The sequence below is a fragment of the Lactuca sativa genome, chromosome 9, assembly GCF_002870075.4.
Source record: "Lactuca sativa cultivar Salinas chromosome 9, Lsat_Salinas_v11, whole genome shotgun sequence".
Classification (NCBI taxonomy): domain Eukaryota; kingdom Viridiplantae; phylum Streptophyta; class Magnoliopsida; order Asterales; family Asteraceae; genus Lactuca; species Lactuca sativa.
This window is the reverse complement of record NC_056631.2, coordinates 147,548,232-147,567,256: the sequence shown is the minus strand read 5'-3', so window position 1 is coordinate 147,567,256 and position 19,025 is coordinate 147,548,232. Positions and strand designations below refer to the sequence as shown.

General features: G+C 39.2%; 1 protein-coding gene and 1 non-coding gene across 2 annotated transcripts; one reads left to right on the top strand and one right to left on the bottom strand.

Annotated features, from left to right (window-relative positions):
- Positions 1-7,892: 7,892 nt before the first annotated feature.
- LOC111904780 (uncharacterized) lies at positions 7,893-8,588 on the bottom strand. The gene has a single exon (XM_023900504.2). The coding sequence runs from the start codon at positions 8,586-8,588 to the stop codon at positions 7,893-7,895; it is 696 nt and encodes a 231-aa protein (XP_023756272.2).
- Positions 8,589-17,715: 9,127 nt separating this feature from the next.
- LOC111904791 (small nucleolar RNA R71) lies at positions 17,716-17,822 on the top strand. The gene has a single exon (XR_002854629.1). It is a non-coding gene; the product is annotated as a small nucleolar RNA R71 (small nucleolar RNA).
- Positions 17,823-19,025: the final 1,203 nt, after the last annotated feature.

Here is a 19,025-nt window from a genome sequence, read left to right as displayed (position 1 = left end):
TTCCAAATTCTCGGCCCAAATGCACAAGCCCAAGAGGATGGAAGAGTTGACTTATTGTGCCACATCATTATTATCCAAAGGACTTCCATGCAAAATATCTCACATACCTCCATGCACATCACTTCAAAATCACTTCTCTTCTCTCCTCCCTCTCCCTCTCGGCCGAAACACACACACACACATTCACAAATCTCTCACAAATTCTCTCTAGATCACTCAAGAACACTCCTTCCTCCCCACTCCAAAAATCTCGAAAATTAGGAGCTTTCAAGAGGATTTTGCAAGTTAATCATCATCTTAGGTAAGTATTTACTTATATATATGATCTAACTATTTCATTCCATCAAAAACCTCTTCTAAATCTATTCCAAATTGTGATCATACACCTTAGAAGTCACCAAACTCGAGATCTACCAAGGAAGGGTGCTAAGGCCGAAAATCACTTCATTTTCCTTCCATTTTCTTTGCAAAACCGAGCCCCCACACCCAAGGTGAGCTTCATACCCCCTATTTTCTATTTTATGAGTTTTTTTGGGGGGGGGGAATACAAGTGAAAGTGTAGATCTATATGTGTTTGTATGCCTTGTATGATTTCCATGCTTATATGTATGCTTTTATGTGCTTTAATGTTGGATCTAGCCATAAAACTCCTCAAAACCAAGATATAACTTATGTTAAATGATTTTAGCATCAAATGTATTTCTACATACAAAGTGTTTCAAGAAAAATAGCTAAGTGGTTTAGTAACAATTTTCTTTAAGCTAAAAACACAAATTTTGGGCCTAAAATGTGAAAAATACAAAATTAAGGGCCCAAATTGACATTTCACGAAATCTGATGGATGAAGTGTGTCAAAACAGTTTCAATAAAACAATTTCTGGAAATATACTCATTTAGAGGATTAAAAACATAAATTTCAAGCTTAATGGGCTAAAAATGACAATTTCGGCCCAATGAGGCCCATTATGCGAATTTTTCTGTTTTGGAGGGCCAAAACTGTGATTTTCTGTAAAACAGTGGACCATAAGTGATCCAAGTCCTTTTCAAAGGTTTAAAATGCTTTTTAAATTTAAAAAGGACCAAAGTTGCAAAAATTTTACAATTTGGGCCAAAATTGTCAAACTTGCGAAAAAGAAGGATTATAACCGAGAAAACTGAAATTTCAGGGACTTAAGCTGTTTTCTATGAAAAATATGCTGGAAAATATTCATTTCAATAATTTTTGGTGTTAAAATGTCAAGAAAATTGATTTAAGGACCAAACCGGAAAGTATTTAAATAAAGGGTTGAAAAAGTAAATTTTACAAACAAGGAGGGGCTGAAAACAGAAAATTTTCAAGACTAATTCATTACATGCAATTTGACCAAATAATGGTACCACGACTATCGACAAAATACAATACATTACAACACCAAAAGTCGTTGTTAAACGAATTGGTTCGGTCTCGAACCAATAAAAATCCGAAACTACTAACACGACGACACTATGATAATTCAACACTATGATTCATACAACTAACGATTTGGAATTCATTATACATGCGAATGTGCACAGACGTCTACGCACTATCTTCGGGTCCCACAAGTGTAAAATCTTGTTCGTCGAGCCTAGCTAGCCCAACGATCTGATCTTAAGGCCCGAAGACTTCAATCTTACGAAGTGTTGGGTTTTACCGATCCGACACGACGTAACCGGACTTTCAATGGCTTGTAGACTACTGGTCCCCAAGGGTCCTTTAGTGTCGCTAGTAGAGTCTGCCTTTTATGCGAGGCGGGTCTGGGACCCCTCGTACCTTTTTATCCCCAACCGGCTAATGGAGTCATCGAGGCCTTCGTGTCCTCTTTCTCTTCGGATGTGGGACTACACGTAGTCAGGACGGTTGGATAACGTGATTAGTACGGACGACGCCTACGGGATCGTTAGTATTGCTATAGACGAGTCGTTTGTGTAACGCGTGTTTGTAGCAGATAATCATGCTCAAGATAATCCAATGTCGTCTGGTAATGGTAACTTCATGCGTTACAATGGTTTCAATGTAAATTCATGGAATTCAAAAAAATTAGGAAAACATCGGGTTTTCCTAGGCTTTTCAATACATACAGATTCGAAATACATACAATTACAATAAACAATTTTTTTTTACAAGTATAGAAAACAAACAAGCATACCTATGGATCTTCACACCTTTTTTACTATACTATTTTCAGAAAATATCGGATTTTCTGGTGGTTTTCAAACGATACGAAACATTGCTTTTCAAATAAAACTTATGAACTCACCAACATTCCATATGTTGACGTTTTTTTTCAAAATACTTGTATTCTCAGGGAACCAGTGAATCAAAGGAAATCATATTCAGTGATGGCTTGCAGTTTATTTATGTACGAATCGAACAATCTATTTTGGGAATGTAATGTTTAAACAATGTATTTCATGTAAACTCTACTGGTTGTACAATATTAATGCATGGTGACGAATGTTGTTACGTTTCATATATATATATACAATGTTATGGTATTCAATTGAGTCACGACAGCCCCCGAACGTTTCCGCCACCTGGATTGGGGGTGTGACAGGTTGGTATCAGAGCTTTGTTTATAGTGAACTAGCATGTCGAGCCACACATTGATATGCAACTTTAAACCAAAAAGAGGGACTAACATAACTCTGAACAAAATAAGCAAATAAAACACGCTTGCTTACATTAGGAATAAGGACCTGACGCAGAATTAAACACAATAATGCTAGTATCTCGGTTAATTCGGAACTGTTCTTAGTGATACCAAGGAGTGAATGTAGCCTGATCAACTACATTCTCTCCAAAGTAAAACTAACACACGTCTGGATGAGATCGAGATAGCTAGGGAACCTAAAACTATACCCTTTATCACCAACAAGAGAACGTTTGCTTAGTCTGTACAATAGTCATAGAACCTAGGAATAATGTTAGCATGATTACGTACTCGCGCAGACAGCATGGCTGGTTTTCATCACCCTGGAGACCCCTATTTCTCTAATCAGAGAAACAACGGGTGGCTAGAGGAGGAGGAGCCTGAGGAAGAGCCTGAAGAGGAACCTGAGGAAGACCCCGAAGAAGAATCTGACGGAGAACCGGAGGCGGAAGCCGAGGGCGAGCCTGCCGAACCCGAAGCAGACGAAGAGCAATTCGAAGAGGAGCTCGAGGACAGCGAAGGGGGTGATTCGGACGCAGAGTCCGAGGTCATCGACCCCCCTTACCCGATCAGGGTGCCTGCTTATCGTGTGGGTCCCACTGGACCTACCCCTCCTTGGGGCATCGATCTTTGGAGATGGAGCAGACATCAGGGACAGCGACCCCCGTTTGGCAGGTCACGGGAGTTCTTTGATCTGAGGGACGGAGGACCGGCCGACCGAGCCCTACCGGTCATGGTGAGACGATTACGGGACACCGGCGACCTTGCTCAGGGCACTGCTGATCAAGTGCGCCAGTTGTGGACTAGGGTCGAGCGTGCGGAACAGGAGACGCGTGACGTCCTTCGGGAGTTTCACATGAGGCAGGTAAGGTGGGAGTCTCGACTTTAGGACGCAGAACGCCTAGTGGCTCGTCTTCAGGGAGCATCCACATCTTCGGCACCACCTCCAGACGCAGCACATCGCGATTAGAGATGGACTTATCATGGTAGGACATTAGGAACTATATTATGTACTTCGGCTCTATGTTTAAGTGACTACACTACTCATGGAGCCGTTATGCTGTCGGATTAGTGTTACTTATGTATGCTCTTACGAGCAAATTTTCTTGTACTAAACGCGGATAATATTAATAAACTTTTATGTGTTTTGCTAAGATATTACAAGTTGTTATGTGTTGAGAAGTTATGATTGTATGCTTGATGATAGTAATGTTTAGGTTCGCACCATACATCTAGTTAGTAGGATCACGACCTCACAGAGACCACATACACTCAACATCTTTCCGTTTCATGACAGAAAGATGCCTCGCCGAGCTACTCGCGGAAATCCCGAGCCAACTTCGCCCGAGGTCGACACCACTGCTTTCCAGGCAGCCGTGTCCGCTGCGGTCACCGCAGCTATGGCACAACTTCACCGAGGGAACAACGGAGGAGGCAATGGGCAAGGCTCCGGAAGTTCGAACAACGGGACGAATCAAGGACCCACTAAAACGTGCACCTACAAGGACTTTGCAAACGCTAAACCCCGAACTTTCAATGGCACTGGAGGGGTGATTACCTTGAAGCGATGGATCGAGAAGGTAGAGTCGGTGTTCGAGATATGCGATTGCCCCGAGCAGATGAAGGTGAAGTTCGCGGCATGCACTTTTGTGGACCAAGCCCTCACTTGGTGGAATGGACATGTGGAAGCTATGACGCTCCCTGTCGCCAACTCTATCCCATGGGCAGAAATGAAAGAAATGTTAATGGCTGAGTACTGCCCTCGATGCGAAATGCAAAGGATGGAGCAGGAACTATGGAACCTCATGGTGCAGAATGCGAACATCGACGCCTACATCTCGAGATTCAGCGAATTATCTCTATTGTGCCCGGGTATGATCACGTCAGAAGGAAAGAAGGTTGAACGATTCATCTGGGGACTGACATCCCCCATTCAAGGGAATGTGATAGCTGCAAACCCTGAAACGTTTGACAGTGCGAAGAGATTGGCCAAGAGGTTGTACGATCATAACAACAAAAGAGGCGAGAAGCCAGTAGAGACTGAGAAGAAAAAGGAGGGTGATGGCAGGAGAGGGAAGAACCCCAAGAGGAAAGGGCGTCAGGGCCCCGAGACCTCTAAAAGGCAGCAAACGGTGACAGTTAACGCTGTCACCGCACCGGTTCTAGCCACACCACATGCTCCAGCCTCAGCTGCTTCAAATGCTTCAAGACCCTACTCCGGTAATCTTCCCAGTTGCAATAAGTGCAGCCTCCACCATCACGGCGAATGCAAGGAACTCCACTGCACCAGTTGCAACCGAAGGGGACACACTGCAAGGTTCTGCAGGACGTACCCTCCTAGGAACCAGAGTCAGGGAAACAACCAGAACAACAACAACAACAACAACAACTACCGCAATAACAACAACACCAATGCCGGCGGCAATAATGCAGGGCCTAGCCACACCTGCTTCGGGTGTGGAAGGACGGGGCATTTCCGCCGAGATTGCCCTAACAACAACTCAGGAAACAGAGGAGCAGGAAGAATGCTGACTATGGGTCAGAGTGATGCAGTCCAGGATCCCGCAGTTGTCACCGGTACGTTCCTCCTAAACCACACTTATGCATGCATCTTATTTGATACCGAAGCGGAACGAAGTTTCGTGAGTGAGAAGTTTAAACATTTATTAAAACAACAACCCCAGAGACTAAATGAAACATATACGGTGGAAATGGCCAATGGGAAAACCGAATCCACTGAGGAGATCTACACTGGATGTACCCTAACCCTTAACCAGCACGTCTTTCGAATAGACCTAATGCCAGTATCAATTAGGAGTTTCGATGTAATTATCGGTATGGATTGGTTAAGCCCCCACCATGCTGAGATTTTGTGCTGCGAGAAGGCCGTTCGCCTTCGTCTTCCGAATCACGAAATCCTAGTGATTTACGGAGACAAACCCAGTACGAATCTTCGCCTCATCTCGTGCATCAAAGCACAAAAACACCTGCGAAAGAACAATTTGGCGTTCCTGGCTCACATAGTGGATAGGACCAAAGAAGAAACTAACATCCAAAATATTCCGGTAGCGTGTGAATTCCCGGACGTGTTTCCTGAAGATCTTCCAGGAGTACCCCCAGAGAGACAGGTTGAGTTCCGAATCGACCTTGTTCCAGGAGCGACTCCTCTCGCTAAATCACCATATCGGTTGGCTCCTGCTGAAATGCAGGAATTGTCCAGCCAACTCAGTGAGCTTCTGGACAAGGGATTTATCCGACCTAGCTACTCGCCGTGGGGAGCTCCGGCGCTCTTTGTCAAAAAGAAGGACGGATCTTTCAGAATGTGCATCGATTACAGAGAGTTGAATAAACTCACTGTTAAAAACCGCTACCCACTCCCACGAATCGATGATCTATTCGACCAGCTCCAAGGAGCTAGTTATTTCTCCAAAATAGATCTACGGTCTGGATACCATCAACTCAAGGTCCGAGAAGAAGATATTCCCAAAACCGCTTTCCGAACCCGCTATGGACATTATGAATTCGTCGTAATGCCCTTCGGTCTAACGAATGCACCCGCCGCATTTATGGACCTAATGAATCGAATCTGTTGACCGTTCCTTGATAACTTCGTCATTGTATTTATCGATGACATCCTCGTCTATTCTCGAAGCAAAGAGGAGCATGGCCAACATCTACGACAAATTCTAGACACTCTGCGATCGGAAAAGCTTTACGCCAAACTCTCCAAGTGTGAGTTCTGGCTTCGGAGTGTGAATTTCCTACGCCACGTGGTTAGCCAAGACGGAATTCATGTGGACCCCTCTAAGGTCAAAGTTGTGGAAGGATGGGCAACTCCTACTACGCCCACAGAAATTCGTCAGTTCTTAGGCCTAGCAGGCTACTATAGGAGATTCATCCAAAACTTCTCTAAGATCGCCAAGCCGCTTACCTTGCTTACACAAAAGGGCGTGCCATTCAAGTGGACAGACCGACAAGAGATTGCGTTTCGAACCTTGAAGCAAGCTCTCTGTAGCGCTCCTGTACTATCACTGCCTGAAGGAACGGAAGATTTTGTAGTCTACTGTGACGCGTTGAATCAGGGCTTAGGTTGCGTTCTCATGCAACGTGGAAGAGTGATAGAATATGCGTCCCGCCAACTAAAGACGCACGAGGTAAATTACACGACCCATGACCTAGAACTGGGAGCCGTGGTCTTTGCTCTAAAAATTTGGAGGCACTACCTGTACGGTACCAAGTGCACCATCTTCACAGACCACAAGAGCCTCCAGCACATCTTGAATCAGAAGGAGCTAAACATGAGACAACGAAGATGGGTGGAATTGCTAAACGACTACGAATGCGAGATCAAGTACCATCCAGGAAAGGCCAACGTGGTAGCTGATGCATTAAGTCGGAAGGAGTACACTAATCGCCGTACGAAAATGCACTCGATAACCATTCAATCTCATCTGGCCACTCAAATTGCATCAGTCCAGCCGGAGGCTATGAAAGCGGAAATAGAATTAGCGAGGCGTTGCGCGGGATGGAAAAGAACCTAGAAGCAAGAGAGAATGGGGTATACTACTTCATGAACCGTATTTGGGTCCCAAAAATCGGAGGATTTAGGGAGACCGTTATGAAGGAAGCCCACAAGACACGATACTCCATTCATCCTGGATCGGACAAGATGTATTTGGACATTAAACAACACTATTGGGCTAAGAGAATGGTAGGTCAAACGTAATCTGATTTCTTTATTCAAGTGGTCCTATTTTTTTCTTGCTAACGTCGTGAGGATAAGGACTTCACGTCGTGAGCTATTTGTGGGCTAAAACAATTGGGCTGATTAACCAAGCGGAAATGAACTAATACACTTATTGGATTATTCTAAATGAGTTGATCATCTATGGTGGGCTGATCGTTAAAATATTCCAGTCCGTATATCAGTCTAGACTCACGTCGTGAGCCTTCAACTCTCACATCGTGAGCTTGCTTCTGGTTTGAAAAATTAATTTCATTATTATTAAACACTTTAAATATTGAAAACTCTTTAATTCTAAGAACCCTCACACTCGATTTTTACCATTTAGAGGATTATTAAATGATGTGACAATTGATATTCCTAAAAACTAAAAATTCAAAAACTAAAATGAAAAGAAGAGAAAATGCAAACCGAGCTCGAGTTTCCTCCGAGAAGCCCTTCTTTTTGACGGAGTCATAAGCCGGACTCCGTGCCTCCTACGTTGAGCTATCAGAGGAGTCCATCACCACCTGAATTTTCTGTTCTTTCCATCGCCTCTTGTAAGCTTGGACACGTCGAATGTACGCCTTCTTTGAATGCTCCTTTTTAGCTTTGGTCTCGTCTCCATCGATCTTGCGTTTGATCCCTTTAGTCTCCAATTTTTCTTCACTTTTTTTAAGCTCCCTAGTATCCTTTTCTTCCTTTACCACTGGACTCGTCTCCTTGGAAGTAGCCTCGTCTTCATCACTCGACAAATCATCGCTTTCCTCACTCATAAAAGTTGTTGGTTTTGTGTAAGTAATGACTTCAACAAAAAACGGGACAGATGCTCTCGGTTTGGTGCGTTTGAGTTGATGAATTGTCTTGAATTCTTCCTCCGTGAGATTTTCTAATTCTTCAAGATCATTATATTCATCCATTTTGAACACCTCACCTTTTACATCTTTTCCTTGAAAACCATCTTGTATTCCAAAAGTCTCCTCATCATCACCAACCCTCAATGTAAGCTTGGATTCACAAACATCAACTAAAGCTCTAACAGTATTAAGTAGAGGGAAACCAAGTATTATTGGGACAGTAATATCCTCCTTCATATCCATAATCACAAAGTCAACTGGGAAAACAAATTTCCCAATTTTAACAAGGATGTCTTCTACAATTCCCCTCGGGTAAGTCACCGAATGATTAGCCATGTGAATAGTCATCCTTGTAGCCTTCATCTTCTGAATATTTAGCTTTTGATAGAATGAAAATGGAATCAAATTTATGCTGGCCCCAGAATCGGCTAAAGCATAAGTCTTCAAGTTGTTTCCAAACTCACATGGAAGAGTGAGGCGTCCAAGATCTCCCATTTTCTTAGGTATCTCTCCCAATACAACTCTTGAACTTTGTTTACTAAGAATTACTTTAGATTTCTTCTTTAATTGTTGACGAGTGTCTATAAGATCTTGTAGGAACTTCGTGTATTCTGGAATTTTTGAAAGTGAATCAATAAAAGGGGTATTAATAGGAATACCCTTTATTTGCTGAATAAACTCTAGATGTTCCCTTTCTAGTCAACTAAGATGTGCTCGAGACGGAAACGACAAAGGCGGTCGGTAAGTCGGAACGGATTCTAAATTTTTCTGTTCAGACTGAGCCTACGTCATGAGCATGGCGGGCTCACGACATGATTCTGGTGTTTCAGCAACAATTTCTTTTTCGAGCTTCGACTTCTTTGGCTTTAGTTCGGATGGCTTTGGCTCCACTTCTAGGGCTTCTAAAAACTCAGAGATGGCCTCTTCTTCAGTATCAATCACCATAACATGGGATTGAGTCTTCTTTTCAGGAATTTGAGGAAATAGCTTCTCATTCACCAAAGTTGTAAGTTGGCCAAGTTGAGCTTCAAGGTTATTGATGGAGGCTTGCTGATTTCTCAGTGAGGTTTGCTGGTCAATCATCATGGCTTGATGATTTGTCACCAAAGTCTGTTATTCTTTCATCATTGTTCTTTGATCCTTCAATGCTGCGTCAGTATCATCATGTCTCTTCTCTGAAGCTTCCATGAAACGAACCAACATAGTCTACAAATCAGCTTTCTTCTCAGCTGGTGGTTGTTCTTTTTGTTAAAAACCCCGACCAGTTTGCCTGAATTTCTCCTCCTTCTGTTTCTTGTACTCATTATAAGGCAACTACTCCTTATTTGGTTTCCAACAGTCTTCATCATACTTGTCCCTACTTGAGTAGAAAACTTGAGCCTTCTTATTCCCATATTCATCCAAATGGCAATCATTAGTCAAGTGTGGCCCACTGTATCTCTCACATCCAACTCTTATTTCATGAATTGATTGGTCCATTTTGGTCAATCTCTGGTCCATAGTATTGAGCATCGTCATCATAGCAGCCATATCTTCAGAATGTGCACCTTCACTGCCTTTTGCTCCATCTTGTCTTGGGTTGTGGTACTCACGAGAGTGTTTTGCAAATTCTTCAACTAACTCCTTGACCTCCCTTGGATTTTTTTTTTGTCAGTGGCCCTTGAGAATCAAGGAGTTGCCTTGTCATAACATTGACCCCATCATAGAAAATAGACATCTCTTGTTGAATATTAAGATCATGTTGTTGGGTTTTGAGCATTCTAACACTCCTAAGTGTACATGCAACCCTAAATACCTTGGATCTATGTTTTCTCTATTATACATGCAAATATGAACATCCAAGGTATTATCCTAATCTAGCATACAAAACAATGAATATAACAAGATAAAATACATACCTCTTTAATGTAGAATGTCCTCATGAAGCTTGAGTGCCTAGTGCCTCAAGTGTGACACCTCAAATGGTTCACACAACACCAAATACACTTGGAATAACTTGAGAGAAATCCACAACTCATGAAATCGGCTAGCCCTTCTTTTACACACACTAGTGGCCGATTTTGGTCAAGAATAAGATGCTTATATAGTTAGGGTTACACCATGTAAACCCTAATTGACATGGCCTTTCATTTCCATGATCCATGGGTACAAAAACACCATGGAGCATCCATGGAACATCATATGGGTTTTAGCCCAACTAGATAATCCATGGAGCATTAGCCCACTATATAAGTATGGATGATTTGCACAATCAACCCATATATTTAATTAGTCTTCTTTTGATCACTTAATTAATCCTAGATTAATTATTGATCAATACTAATTAAATAATCTTATTATTCTTATTATTAATATACTAGAACTTATAATATATTAATAGCCATAAGTGTCTTATTCCTCTCATTTAGTCTATCCAAGTGCATGATGCCATGCAATCCAAATGGACTATGTCGGGTCGGGTCAAGTCTTACCAATTATAGTTATAGACTTAGACATTAATCCAACAGTCTCCCACTTGGATAAGTCTAAAACTATTATTGCGTATGACTTCAAGAACCGACCGACAATCGTAGCTCTCAAAAGCTTCTGTCGAACTCTGACTTTGTAGATAAACTCTGACCTTTGTCAATAACTTGTCCATTTGATAAGAGATCATATATTCCTCGATTCTAGATATCATATGGACTAAGACATGGATTATAATCATTCTCTCTATCCATTTGTTGTTTCCCGATTTCTGATTTATGACGACTGACTAATTTAACAAATCAAATCAGTCCTGGTCCGACCGAGCACTTCCATTTGTCATCATCAAATCATCGAGGGGCCCACAGATATCGCTTTTATCCCGAAGGTAAAAGGAATGGATAAACTTCGACTCATATGGCTTGTTCTACTACTTATTGAATCATACATAAAGGCACGTTTTATAACATCGAGTTACCAATGCATTTTCGTGCAATCAATGTACTATCAACTCATAGTAACAACTCATATCTCTAGGTTTTAAGAATATAAGATATTATCGTCTCATGATCAATCGTGATAAAATCCATGAAGTGATTCCAATGAGCACGGGTTGAATCCGTTACTCAGAACTTATGAGCACTCATGAGTGTTGTAGCCCTTTGTCCAACACCTTAGACCTCTACAAGCCAACCCATGACAGTCTTAATTCATATCTACTTCCAACATATGACCGACTGTGGATGGTTTGAATAAATTAGTCATTCCGAAAGAATAACCTAGTTTATTCGGGAAGTCAAAACATGCAAAGTGAAACACAATAATAATTGAATCCAATATGGTATCAAAACCTATTTATCACCATATGATTACAGATTATTCATTGTATATTGTTTCAGCTATCAAATTTATTCTTGAATTTAAAACAATAGTTGTCCCATGCTCCAAGCATGTACACTATGTTTTCTAAACACTAGCCATGTCATACACCAAGTATGCATACTATGTTTGTCTATGATCTTTACTTTGTGAACTAGATCAATTGAACATAACTTCAATGATTCTCTTTTCACAGACCCAAATCCGTACTGCAAATGCAAGAATTCCAAATTCATGCGATTTACTGAAATCTATTAGATTCTAAACTTATATGCACTGATCCTCTTGTAATGATTATGCACGAAGTCAGAAAGACTTGACAACAACCATTACAGATCATTCCAAAGGAGATCAGCTCCTTAGAAACATCCTTCTTGCATTAAGTTTCCTAATCTTAAACGGATTGAAAATTCTAACTTTGAAACATTTCCAGATTCCATTTTGACTATCACTTATGAACAAGAGTTGCCTCCTTACAGATTATGTCAATATGGTCCTTCCAGAATTATCACTATACTTCCAATTGTCCTTGAGCAACCAATCTTTGGTAAACCTTAGATTGTCCTCGACAATTGCTTAATCATTTTAGTCATATCAATTTCTAGACCTTTTTCCCTTCTTAATGCCCCAAGCATTTGGAAAAGTTTAGAAATAATGAATATAGCACATGTAATCGATCCTATATCCGAAGCATATGGGACACGATTCATGATGTCTTACATAAAGACTAAACCAGTCTTTTGCTATAATATTTCCATTTCTATTTGCCAAGTTCTCATAATTCAGATTATGAAAAGGGATGTCGTAATCATAATCGAATTTTAGAACACAAATAATGGACCCATATACAGAATTTCCTTATGTTGAGCCATTCCAACATGAAATTCATATATATCCTTGACTAAATACGATTAAAACCTCAGTCTAAGCTTTTAGATTTGAGATGAAGTATAATTTCCTCTCCCTTAATTATAGCAAAACAACTTTTTCAACCCCTGGCCTGCAACCTCACGAATTGAAACTTTTGTTTTCTATAATTAACATTGCTAACTTGCAATACTTATCATAATTATCATGCTCCCACTAACATGATGATTATTAGCATAACACTTATGCTGCCACTAGCTTTGACATGTACTCAAAAATCAGCTGGACTTCTAGAGATTAATACTTCATTGACATTCTTACCAAAGTTCAGATTTCTGATACTAGATTGTTTTGATAAAACTTTATCAAAATCATACACCTTCCCTTAGATAGCACACTTTTGTGTCTAAACAATTATGAAGAGGGATGCCGTAATCATAATGGTTAGACCTTTTGCCACTTCTCACAAGTCCATGTTATTGTGCCGGTAAACCACACACGCTCCACTAACGACTTTGAGAATGCAAATATCACAATTACTATCTAGCTAAAATCTACTTAGTGAAAGTGTTTCCTCACCATCATTTTCATGAATCGGAGAGAAACCTTATGACACTTAGATTTGCTGGTGTATGTGTTCTTATCCATGTGAGTTGTCATAACCATAGTCACAAGAAAACGATAATGACAAATCCAAACTCATTTGGATTGAACTCAATCTTAATTTCTTGCCACCTGGCAGCTCAAGGGTCTGCCATTGCTTCCAAGTTGTTATGCAACCAATTGAGAACTCTAAGAACTCATATGCAAAGCCAACTTTAACTGGAATGGGCACAGAATATGTCAACACGATAGATTATAAACCTCAAGTCGTGTGCAAGTGAAGAACTTTAGGTTTTATTCTTGATTAGGTCTCGAGACTTTCAAGACCTTTAAGACTCCCACTGTCCTCTTGACATATAAGACTCCCTTGTCAAACATCCAAGAGATTGTGCGGATTCTAATGAAGACAAACATTTCACACAATTGGCCTTAGTTGGTCTTTGTTTTATCCAAAACATCACAACTTACCAATTTCAAATGTACAAGAGTAGAAAACTTTTACTCTTACATTTGACAAGTGTTTTAAACCTTCTCTAAGACATGTCACTCAAGTTACAATCTTGGAGTATGACTCTAAGACTTGTATTGGAACGAAGTATGACTCATCTTCTTGATTTAACCATTTCAACAATTCAAGATTCCTCTTCTTAGTCATAAGAATGCACTAAGATTTCCTTAGAGAACTAATTTTGATATGGTTTCTTAATCATTAAGATGATCATAAAACTGATACTAAAGTACTCTCCCATCTTTTCAGATTTGAAAAACTTTTATCTTTCTGCCTAAGTTGATTCTTCTTATTCTTTCTGCCATACATTGGAACCTTTTCCAATGTCTCAGAGTTACACTTAAGCTTGTAAGTATAATCATATTTACTGAGCTTTAGTAAACTATGACGAATAGTCTTATCGATCTTTTGTGGTCGACTAGACCAGTGCACAAGAATGTGTACTCGATCCCTTAGTCCTTTACTTGAATCACACATCCATGTGAACAAGTAATTAGTCTTAATTTTCCAATACTTGAAAGTTCTCATTCATCATGCTATACACCTTGCATGATTCCAAGTCCCGGTCCAATTGAAACTTGGGTGATGAGAATCTTTTCTTATTTGGTAAATTTAGACATTACCACAAATGAAAGAATCAATTTCATATTTCCACTCTTGCTATTAATGGAATCATATAAGCAACAATTTTTCCTCAAATGCCATTGTAAGGATATTCTAAAATAAATAAAATAAAAAAAAATTCTTTTATTTTAAAACTTTGCTGAAAAACTTAGCCTTACAATCCATATGAAAACTTGTTGTTATCTATTCCTAAGCAATATCTCATAACTCCTAAGAAGTAGCTCAAGAATCCGATCTTCAAACTACGCGATAGAAATCCATCTACACGATCTGATTCAACATATTCTTTTTTTAAGTTTCTTCACTTTTCTTTTATTCTTAAAACATCACCATGTGACCCAGTCACATCATGTATCAAGAATCTCAGAATAGAAACTTAGCAGAGTTAGATAGAGGACTTTACCTGAAGTAGAGTCAAACTTATTGACTTTAACATCCTTAGGTAAATTTGGCACCTTCGCAACCAATGCCCCTTTCTTTGGGAATATAAACATATGGACCCTTTGATAATGGTACACAAGACTATCACAGACTTAGCTTTTCTCTTTACCATTTGGTCAACCGAGTTGACTATTGCCGATCCCTTTCCATTGGGAAGAGAGAGGTTTACTTGATATCCAATGTCATCATTGTCAATGTCCATAAAGTTTTAGGAAGTTGATCTTAGCAAATGGATAAGATCATTAAGGGTCTTGTCATAGTCTGTTTCATAGGTGTTCCAAAAGAACTCACTATGTGACTTAGAAAGTAGTTGAACAACCAACTTTCTCAAGACTTTGACACCCAACTCTCCCGGCTTGTCAATATGTGACTACATCTCCAAGATGTGATCACACCTAGACCTTGCCTTGCCAATAGGGCTTGAGTGACCTTGAACTTGTGGGTTAGGGAGAATAATTGGAGGAGGTGAGCGAAGGAACATTTCCATGGGACATCATCTTCATTTAGGAAAGCTTGTTTCAAGAGATTTGGGAAGATCATAGATGTCTAAACCAGACATCTTTTGGGAGATATTCAAAATAGTTGATCTAAAGTCCTTAATGTGACACCCAATATGAATTATTAAGGCTAGGACCCAACAAACTATTTTATAACTTAGAAGAGGGATGCCGTAATCCAAGCTATAAAATATTTGAAGGTAGGTGAATGACGATTCACCAATTTCCACCATGAAAAACGAAATAATAATTAGGTTTTTAATTGGATTTGAAACTCCTAGATCTTTGAGATTCATTGAACTGTTTAATGGCATGTTTCAATCTCGAGTGTGCCCTTCAGGTTTTGTGACTGGGATGCCGAGGATCACAAAACAAGGTATTACTTGGTTCCCTTAAGTGTTTACCCCTCAATCGATGTGCCGGTTAACCACACACGCTCCATCGATACTATGATGAACATTATGTTACCCTTTGCCTACCTTATTAAATCCGAGTTAGTGTGCCGGTTAACCACACACGCTCCACTAACCAACTTAAACAAAGTGCAAAGTGTAATTTCATGGATTTGCACCTTATTCACATTTTCCTAAGTAACTAAGATTGGGTATTATTAAGAGTTTAGTTACTTAGTATTTATCATTAATACTTTTAATGAAGGGAGAATTATAGTCCTGTCAAACCCGTTCGGCTAACGACCCTCCACCAGTCAAGCAAGCGGTGGGTGAGAGTGGACACCCATTAAGTTGCCATTTTATAGGCAACAACCTTATACCCACCTTATAGACCGTACTAGCGGTAAGACTGACTTTACTCTTATATATATATATATATATATATATATATATATATATATATATATATATATATATATATATATATATATATATATATATATATATATTATTAACTTATAATATTATAAAGTATAAGGGTTGAATTTTAACTTTTAAAATTCTAAGGGCTAACTTGGAATTAAAGTATTCATAAGAGAAAACTTTACAAATTCCAAAACTTGAGGAAAAGTTTTGAAACTATTCAAAACTAATTAATTCCATAACTTATGTGTTTAAAGTAGTTTTAATCCAAAAACTCTTCAAGTTCCATAACTTGAGAACAAGTTATGGAAGACTTTAAACTAATAAAATAATTAACTTTTCTTTATTTTATAACTTATGGAATTAATTAAGGTTACACTTTTTTTATTATTATTTAATGAAGAGACTTTTGGTCCTCCATAACTTGAGGACAAGTTATGAAGTCATAAAACCATTTAATTAGAACTGGACTCTTCATTTTTGTAACCTTTGCCAACTACTATGAGTTTTATGAAACTTAAATGTGACTTTTCATATAACTTGAGGACAAGTTACAAAAACACATTTTAGAATCAACTCTTAGATTAATTTGGATTGAAAGCAACTATTTCACTCTATTTTTCTATTAATCTAAGCAACTCATAAGAACAAGATAATTTAAATCAAACTTTTTCATGTAATTAGTCTAAACCTTAAACTAATACAAAACATGAATTTATTGACAATTATCTCTGAAATTGGATTAGCATGAACATTACCACATCAAAAACAAGTTTATAAGTTCAAAAACAACTTAGGGTAATGTTCCTAGTCCATTTCTAGCCAAAAAAGTCGAATTTATGCTATCTAGGGGTCCAACTCGTCGAGTGCACGAACCAACTCGGCGAGTTGGATGAATTTTGCCTTGGACTCGGCGAGTCTGCTGGGCAGACAGCATCAAAACTCGATTTTTCAGCTCCTTTTGCAAGTATAACAAGAAAACAAGCCTAGGCTCTGATACCACTGTTGGGTTTTCAGCATTCTAACACTCCTAAGTGTACATGCAACCCTAAATACCATGGATCTATGTTTTCTCTATTATACATGCAAATATGAACATCCAAGGTATTATCCTAATCTAGCATACAAAACACTAAATATAACAAGATAGAATACATACCTATTTGATGTAGAATGTCTTCATGAAGCTTGAGTGCCTAGTGCCTCAAGTGTGACACCTCAAATGGTTCACACAACACCAAATACACTTGGAATAACTTGAGAGAAATCCACAACTCATGAAATCGGCTAGCCCTTCTTTTACACACACTAGTGGCCGAGTTTGGTCAAGAATAAGATGCTTATATAGTTAGGGTTACACCATGTAAACCCTAATTGACATGGCCTTTCATTTCCATGATCCATGGGTACAAAAACACCATGGAGCATCCATGGAACATCATATGGGTTTTAGCCCAACTAGATAATCCATGGAGCATTAGCGCACTATATAAGTATGGATGATTTGCACAATCAACCCATATATTTAATTAGTCTTCTTTTGATCACTTAATTAATCCTAGATTAATTCTTGATAAATACTAATTAAATAATCTTATTATTCTTATTATTAATATACTAGAACTTATAATATATTAATAACCATAAGTGTCTTATTCCTCTCATTTAGTCTATCTAAGTGCATGATGCCATGCAACCCAAATGGACCATGCCGGGTCGGGTCAAGTCTTACCAATTATAGTTATGGACTTAGACATTAATCCAACACATGTTGATGACAATTCCATAACAACCCTTTGTAGCGCTCCCAAGCTTCGTATAGTGACTCCCCCGGTTGTTGCTCAAAGTTGGCTATCGCTTTCTTGAGTTTAGCTATCTTTGATGGTGGGAAAAATTGGTCCAAAAATTGTTCGTGCATCTGAGCCCAAGTAGTGATTGTACCAGGTGGAAGTGCTTTTAACCAATCTTTAGCAGCTCCCTTAAAATTAACGAGAAGCATCCTTAGCAAGATGGTATGTCTATTGACATTCAGGACATTGAAGTAATCAGCAATGTCGTTGACCTCATATAGGTGCTTAAAGGCATCCTCATGATCCTTCCCATAAAATGGAACATCCTTAAGTACAGTAAGGATGTGTCCCTGTAGCTCGAATGTGGCGGTGGCAGGAATTGCGGATTGTGCTAACCCTAGGCCAACATCGTCTCGAAATCGCTTCTTGTAAGCTCCCATTGACATTTCTTCATTGTTTGCCATCTCGTTTCTTGGCTCGCTCTCGGGTTCACTCGTATATAGTCCAAACTCGGTCTCGGAGTCGTACTCGGATTCGGTTGGGATAGGTATTTGATCTAAGCTTTCAACCTTGCTCTTGTTCTTTGAAGATGAACTCGACTCTTCTGTTTTCTTCCCTGACTTCTTTGAGAAAACTGACTTGAATTCTTGTAAGGTTGTCTTCTTTGGTGTTTGATATTCTTTCACGTTCTTATCCTTCTTTTTGTGAAAGGCCGACTCTGGATCTTCAAGTGGTGGCACCAAAGGTGTCTTAGAGCCTCTGGTCATGAACTCCTGCAAAATAAACAAAATAAAAACGTAAAATTTAACAAAAACTAAATAAAAACTTCCTACTGACTGGCCACCACGACGTGGTAAAGGCTACTACCTCATGTTGTCGCAGAAAAGCTAACAGAAAAGAAAAAAACGAAGAAAACGTAAAATCTACTGAACTCACGTCGCGAGCTTAAGGCTCACGTCGTGAGCTAGGTACTTGAACAAAAAAATAAGCTGAAAAAGTAACTTTTTGTAGGTTTTATCCCACAAAAAGGATCGACTAATCTAAAGCATATAAATAAACTATCAAATAAGTCGTTCCCCAGCAACGGTGCCAAAAACTTGATGCGTGCAAATAGCTACACCTAATTTTTTATTTATAACCTAACTAACTTAACTAACTAAATTGCACCTAGGCAGTGTACGTAGTCAAATTATAGAATAGTTGGGTAAGTCGGGTGTTGATCACAGGGAACGGTTTTTGACTAGTTAACTTATCTACTATTAAATTAACCTAATTTTCTAATA

What these genes read in the sequence shown, in the direction of transcription:
- LOC111904780 (XM_023900504.2), bottom strand. Translation starts at nt 8,588, where the DNA reads ATGGCTAATCATTCGGTGACTTACCCGAGGGGAATTGTAGAAGACATC.